The 7,796-nt window shown below is 25.3% G+C and overlaps 1 protein-coding gene across 2 annotated transcripts in view; it reads left to right on the forward strand.

Annotated features, from left to right (window-relative positions):
- LOC129241342 (probable cyclin-dependent serine/threonine-protein kinase DDB_G0292550) overlaps positions 1-6,163 on the forward strand; it is an 84,817-nt gene extending 78,654 nt beyond the window's left edge. For both annotated transcript variants that reach the window (XR_008582134.1, XM_054877603.1), the window contains exon 2: positions 5,791-6,163. Coding sequence is in view for 1 of the 2 variants with exons in the window: in XM_054877603.1 (XP_054733578.1) it covers positions 5,791-5,794 (4 nt within the window). In the remaining variant the exon portion in view is untranslated. The remainder of the gene's footprint in view (positions 1-5,790) is intronic.
- The last annotated feature ends 1,633 nt before the right edge of the window (positions 6,164-7,796 follow it).

A 7,796-nucleotide genomic window follows, 5' to 3' on the forward strand; every position in this document is an offset into this window, starting at 1 on the left:
GTGCTGAGCTGTCTGTGGGCAGCTGTGACATTCGCCCGGCGTATAGTCGTGCTGTGTGGTAGAGGTTGTGGAGAGGGTTTATTCCGGTAGTTGTTGGGTTGCTACTACGTAACTTTGATTATGCGCCACACTTGGCATTGCTGGCTACTCTTAGACAACAATAGGTACGCTGACATAATCTTTATTCTTGTTTGGGGCGCTGTGGAATCACAGCTTCCGTCAGCAGCGCCTGAAACAAAGTACAAATTTGAAAACGAAGAACTCAAGAAGCGAACGTGCGGAAAATGTTTATTTGACTAGTCTTTGCTGTGTGTTTTTTTGCTTATTTTGTTTTTGAAATTCCCTTGTTTATGTTTTTTGTAGAGTTAGCTTTGGTACTTTGACTATTTTCGCTAGTCAACGAACCGAATGAGCGAGCGTGTGTTGGCCGTTTATAAGCACCAGCTGTGTTTGTTGATGGATGCATGTTTACGAGCGTTTAATATTTCTGTTTAGTATGAATACCTATCGTTTTTTTTTCACATACAGTGACTATCAGGGAAAATCGTACAGCTAATGTTTCTTTGTGCTAAATATTTTATTTTTCTTTTATTTAATAAAAAATAGAGCTGATATGTTAACAGAAACTAAAAAATGTCGATAAAATTTCAGAAAAAAATTTAAAACAAAAGTAAAACAATTAATTTCGAAGTTTTTGCTTTTAACATTTTAAAAAAAAAAAAATAAGTATAAAAGTTAGTAACAAAAAAAATTGACAAAATCAAACCATTTTAATGTTTAAAATGCAATGTAAATCCAATCGCCCAACATAAAGCATATCGCCAAATGTTCACAAGAATTAATCAGATTTTGTTTTGCTTATTTTTTTATTTTAATTTTAGTTATGAGCTCTACATATCGCACCCTAAATACAAAAGGGTCACAACTCAAAATTTTCCAAAACTGAGTTTTTTGCATAAATTAATTCAGAGTACACATTTCTAACTGCTGCAAATATTTCGTTCACATAACTATCTTCTTTAACTGGAAAAAACAGTTATGTCTATTTTTATGTCAAGTGTGTTGCTTTTGCACGATGAACTAAAGAGAACTATTTTTAGTTGCGTTAATGGGCTCAAGAACAGCTGATTACTTTTATTACACATAAAGAGTTTTATTTTGAGTTCTGCCTCTATAACTGTAAAAAGTGATAAATTTCGTGGTATATTATTTTGCATTGTGTCTGTTTAGTTGTGAAAAACGAGTTCAATTAGGTTAGGAAAGTTATAAAATTAAAATATTTTATCAGTTAAAAAGGCACAATTTAAGATAATATTACTAGTTAATCGAAAAAATTTCAGTTAAAGAGTCATAAATCAAAATTTTGTTTTATTTTCGCAAGCATAATATAAAATTGAAAATATAGTAGAACCTTCTTCAATGTTGTATATTTTCATGATGGACCAATATTTTCTTTAAATATTACAAATCTTAGTATTATTTTGAGTTGTGACCCTTTTGTATTTAGGGTGCGATATGTTAGCAGAAACTAAAAAAAATTTATAAAATTTCAGCAACCAATTCAAGAAAAAATTTCAGAAAAAAATTAAAATAAAATTTTATTTCGAAGTTTTTTTACAGATTTAAAATTTTTTCTATGTATAAAATTTTGTAACAAATAACCAAAAAAAAAAATTGACAACAGAAAACTTTTTTTTCTTCATTTTATTATACATAAAAATATTTTTGTTTCATAGATTTAAATTTTTTTTGTATATAAAGTTTAGTAACAAAAAGAAAAAAAATTACAACAGAAAACTTTATTTTCTTCATTTTATATAAAAATATTTTTGTTTTATAGATTAAAGTATTTTTTTATATGTATATAAAATTTAGTAACCAAAACACAAAAAGAAAAATAATAATTGACGAAAGCAAACTTTATTTAACGTTAATTTTGTTCATTTTATGTAAAAATTAAAATAAAATTTTATTTCGAAGTTTTTTTTATAGACTTTAAAATTTTTTAAGTATAAAATTTAGTAAGAAAAAACAAAAAATAATAATAATTGACAAAGGATATATTATATAAAAATATTGCACATAATCTAATAAAGCCAGTCTAAATCCAAGTGCCCAACTTCAAGAAATATCGCAGAAATTAATTAGATTTGTTAATAATTTGTTTATTCTTTTTTTTAATTTTTTTTAAATTATTTTTTTTAATTTTTTTTGGGTTTTTTAATTTTTTTGTTTGTTTTTTTTTAATTTTTTTTGTTTTTGTTTTTTAATTAATTTAGTTCATATTTTATTTCTCATACTTCAATTAGAGACATTGAAATTTTTTTTTTAAAAGCTTGTCTTTGAACTAAAACAAACAAAAAAATGGAAACCCGAAAAATTCTAAAAAAGCTGATAACACTAGTCTACAAGGAAAAGTATCCGAAATAATTTAAACTAATATCTGCTTCTCTGTCCATGCAAAATTCGGATTGATAACTAAAATTAATTTATTAGTTTGAGTTTTTACGATAATCGTATCTTTCGTGTTTAATGGAACTAGGCCGACAAAATTTAACCAACATTCAGACCCAGAAACCAGACTATATATTTCCGAAGGTTTATGATGCGCTGAATCCAAATCTGGCCTCAGAATTGCTCTATCAGCTCTGGTTTTCGAGATATCCTAACCTAAAAGTGCAAAAAACACCATTTTTGCCCATATTTGAGGTTATGCGATATCTCTGCGAAAAAAATGATATTTGAGCAAACAAAACGCCATTTGAAAAAAGAAGGATTGTATTTAAAGATGCCATCCTTTAATTTTGGTGAAAGAAAACATCTACAAGGCTACATAACCTCAAATATGGGCAAAAATGGGGTTTTTTGCACTTTTAGGTCAGGATATCTCGAAAACCAGAGCTGATAGAGCAATTCTGAGGCCAGATTTGGATTCAGCGCATCATAAACCTTCGGAAATATATAGTCTGGTTTCTGGGTCTGAATGTTGGTTAAATTTTGTCGGCCTGTGTAATTTATGAAAGTTTGCTATGTTTATTGTTTCAAGGTTTGCAACTCTGATTTAAGAAGAAAGTAAACATCGAAAACATTTCGAACATTGCCAACACAAACCTTTCTGTCTCATTTTCACTGATACTTACTGTATACTTTGTTTCGTTTTTTGGGTTATACATTTTTTTCAAGTCAAGACTTTCCTGAATTTTTTATTCTTAAATTTTTACAAGGAAAATAATTATATAAATATGTGTAAATATGGAAAATAATTAATTAAATAAATTTATAAATATGCAAACAATTTTGATAAAATTTCGTATAGTTTTTTTTAGTTTGAGCCTTTGGTTTATACATTAATAATAAAACAACAAAAGAAAAAGAGTAAACATTGCAAATATTGCTAAAACTCGTTGCTGTGCGATTTTCAGTGACATCCACTGTACATTTTTGTTTGATTTGGTTTTTTGGTCGTAATCAGTCATTGTTGATTTCACAAAAATTTGTCTTTATTTCTACTCTTAAAATAAGCAAGGTTTTGTTTATTTTTTTTTTCACCACGCTTAGGCGACAAAAGTCAATATTGTTTCGCGTTTGGTTGCATCTGCTTTGTCGCGTTTGTCTGTTTTGCTTGGACTTTTTTTGTACATTTCTTTATTTGTATTTTGTTAAGCGTTTGCCTTCAAAGAAAACTTTTTTTAGTGTTTTTTTTTTGTTATCATCGCTGTCAAACAAAAGCTATGCGTATTTGGCAAGCACCAACCCCACAACAAGAAGCCATTGAAAAGTGTCATAATTAGCAACAATTTGCATTTTGCACGACCTTCAAAAGCCGTAAAGTTGTACCGTAACTTGGCTCAATTCCTATTTTTTGCTGTTTAATTTTTTTAGTTTTTGGTTCTGCTTCTAATTTGTGAACTTTCCGCCTCGCTAAACATTGACAGATATTTATGCTTAGAAGCAAAATATTTTATTAGCCAACTTAAAAATGAACTACTTGGAATATTAATTAACAAACTCAGTCAATTAGGGGATTAACATAAATTAAAAATTGTTAAAAAACTATGTTAATAAATTTCCAAATTTTTGCACTAATTCATCAATTTCAATATTTCAAGACAAAACCAGAAGAGTTAACATTGAGCTTAGCATTGATGTAGAAACAAATTCATAGAGAATAAATCATAAATCAAGTATCTAAAGTAAATCAACAAGTGGCTCACTGGCTCGCTAACTCCTCTTCTAATTGGAGCGACCAGTCGAAGCTGGTGGTGGGGCAACCTTGCGCGCGGTCTACGTCTACGCTATAAAGCGCCATAAAAGTAGACGGAAAGCAACGGAAATACCGGCCTACGATGCGAAGAAGTCGAAAGCAAAAATACTTAAGAATTGTGGGGGTCCCTATATGGCTTTAGCGAACCGGTTGAAGTATTTTGGCGTAATTAGCGAGTTAGAGATTTACTGGTGACGAAGCTTATGGTGATTATTACAAATCACGCACACACTTCTAAAAATATGCATACATATCCATACATACATACATTCATCATAGGTATGAGCAAAAAGTAACCACAAATTAAAGCTTAAATATAAAATAAATAAAGCTGCGACGACGCACAGACTTGAAATTAGCGTGAAGCATACAAAGGGTGTCATAAAAAATGCAAAACAAATGAAAACTAAAAATTGTATGAAAATTAAACAAAAAATGAAGAAACCAAAAACAGATTAAAAAAAATAAAGGAAAACCATAAAAAATAATAAAAAAATAAAGAAAACCCACAAAAAAAAATAATAAAAGAAAACCATAAAAAATAGTAAATAAAAAAGTATAAAAAATATTTAAAAAAAAACAGACAATATTAAAAAAAATATTAAAAAAAAAAATTTATAAATAATAAAAAATTAAAAAAATAAATAAAAACAGACAATATTAACAAAAAAATTAATAAAAAATTAAAAAAAAAAATTAATAAAAAAAAAATTAATAAAAAAATTAATAAAAAATTAAAAAAAAATAAATAAAAAATTAAAAACAAAAAAATTAAAAGAAATTAATTATAAAAAAAAACAAAATTATAATAAAATAAAATAAACAACACTTATAATGAAAAAAAAAATTATAATAAAAAACAAAAATTAAAAAAAAAGTATAATGAAAAAGAAAATAATAATAAAAACAAAAAAATAAAAACAAAAATGAAAATAAAAATAAAAAAAACAAATAAGAGTAAAAAAAAAATTTAATAATAATATCAATAAAAAAATAATAACAATAAAAAGAAATAAAAAAAAACCTTTTATTTTATAATTTTTTTTTATTTTTTAATATGTTTTTGGTCTCTTATTTTTTTTGTTCTAATGTTTTTTTTATCAAAACTTTGTATGTTGCGCTATTATTGTAGGCACAGGTGTACAGGGCGTGTGTCTGTACATACATATATGATGGAGCGAATCGTGAGGATGTACCTGTAATTAAAAAAAAAAGCTTCTCATAAAAACCGGCTTACCATTCGGAGTCGGCTTGAAACTGTAGGTCCCTCCATTTGTGGAAAAACATCAGGGCAAGACGCGCACCACAAATAGGAGGAGGAACTCCACCAAACATCCAAAGAAGGGTGTAAGCAATTATATGTTTATATGCATTTGGCTTGGCTGTGATTTTAATAATTTTTGTATTTCCAATTTCAAGATTTTCTTATTCTGCGGAGTGTTTTAATTATTAATAGAAATTTTAATAAATATCTGAACGTTTTTAACAATTCTACTAACCATTTCATTTTTTCTTTCTCTTTTTAGGTAAGTTTTTAAATTGAAAAATATTATCCAATCGACTACCGATGCACAATCCAGCTGTAAGTGATTAAATTTATTAATTTTGAGGCCTTTAGAAATCCCTATTTTTGCTAGTTCCATGTTTTTCTAAACACCTCTGTTCAAAACAATAGGAACGTGACGAATTACCGAAGTTCGAAGAATTTTTTTTTTTTTGTATTTAATTTGCTTTCTTACGTTTTTTATAAAGATGTAGTGCATTCTACAACAAAAACCGTTTAACTCAAAACGTCAAACTTTTCGACAAAATGAAAACAAAAAAATTAAAAGAAAAAACGTATCTAAGTAAATATCAAAATGTTCAACTTTTTATTCAGAATTTTTAGAAAACTGGAAATGTGGGCTACTACATTAATAAAATAAAAAAGTAAAAGAAAAAACAAAACGTACTAAAATAAATATTATAACAATATTAAAAAAACTCAAAATTGTACAAAAGAATTAACTAAAAATGTTCATTAAAAAAAAAAAAACAAATTTAAAAATTTTCATTAAACAAAAAACTTAAAATTACAAATTTTCATTTAACAAAAAAATTAAAAATTGAATTAAAATAAAAAACGGTACTATCAAATAAAAACATAAAATTAATAAATTAAAAAAAAAATATGTTAATGAAAAATATATGAATAAATGAAAAAAATAACTAAAAAGATAAGAAATTTAAAATAGTTAACAATTATAAAAATAAGTTAGAATCTTAGATAAAAAAAATTAATTCAATTCAAATTTTTTTCTTATTTTTAGATTATTAAAAGCTAATCATTAGAAAAGTATTTAGAAACATTAAAAAAAAATAATTAAAACATTAATAATAAAATAGAATAAAATAAATAAAATAACTTAACAAAATAAGAAAAAATAAAAAAACTAAAAATTATAAAAAAATTAAAAATTGTAAAAACTTAATAAATTAAAAGTTATGAAAAAATTCAAATTTTTCCATAAATAAGTAAATAAAAATAAATGAAAATTTTAAATACATAAAAAAATAACTAAAATTTTAAATAAAAAAAAAAATACATTAAAATTACAAAAAGCAAATCCTTAATATTAATGTATTTTTTTTAATATTTTTAAATTATTAAAGAATTACAAAAATAATAATAAAAAAATAAAAAAAAAAATAAATAAATGAATGAAAATGAGCAAAATAAAATAAATAAAAATTATAAAAAAAAAATAAAAATTATAAAAAAAAAAATTATGAAAAGATAAATAAAAATTGTAAAAAAAATATAAATAAAAAAAAAAAAAAAAAAAAATAAAAATTAATTAAAAATTTAAATAACATAAATTTTTTTTAATAAAAACAAAAATACTTAAAATTAGAAAAGATAATAATAAAATACTAAAATTACAAAAAAATATTGAAATTAAAAAAATAAAATGAGCACAAAAATTAAAAAAAAAGAAACTCAAAAATTAAAAATAAATAAATAAACAGATGAACTAAAATAAACATAAAAATTAAAAAATAATAAGATAAAAAAATAAATTAAAAAAAAAAAAATACGCTACTCTTCTGAATAACTTTGCACACATAAAGGTAGCATTTTCACTTTATCAGCTTCACACGTCCTCAGCCTCACACGCTCAGTGTTGTGGACAAAATCCTACCCGTACAAAAGAACACTACAGCCGCGGCTGGCTATAATTCAAATTGAGTGGAGGGTGTCAATAATGATTACGATTAGACGGTAAGCGCTCCACAAGCTGCCCAAAAACTTATACCAGAACACGTACGCAGGCATCACGCGATTTTTCCATACACTTTTACTTGTACATAAATGCATATTTTATTTTTACATACATACCTGCTGTTCAATAGGGGTGTCGGCAATTGGATACTGAAATCGGATTTTTCTTAACACTCTTCAAATCGGTTTAAGTAAATTTGTTTAAGCAAATTAGCAAGTTGCCTTATATGGCAAGAACTAGAAAATATTTCGATCAATCTTATGGCACAT

The sequence above is a fragment of the Anastrepha obliqua genome, chromosome 1, assembly GCF_027943255.1.
Source record: "Anastrepha obliqua isolate idAnaObli1 chromosome 1, idAnaObli1_1.0, whole genome shotgun sequence".
In the NCBI taxonomy this organism is placed as follows: Eukaryota; Metazoa; Arthropoda; class Insecta; order Diptera; family Tephritidae; genus Anastrepha; species Anastrepha obliqua.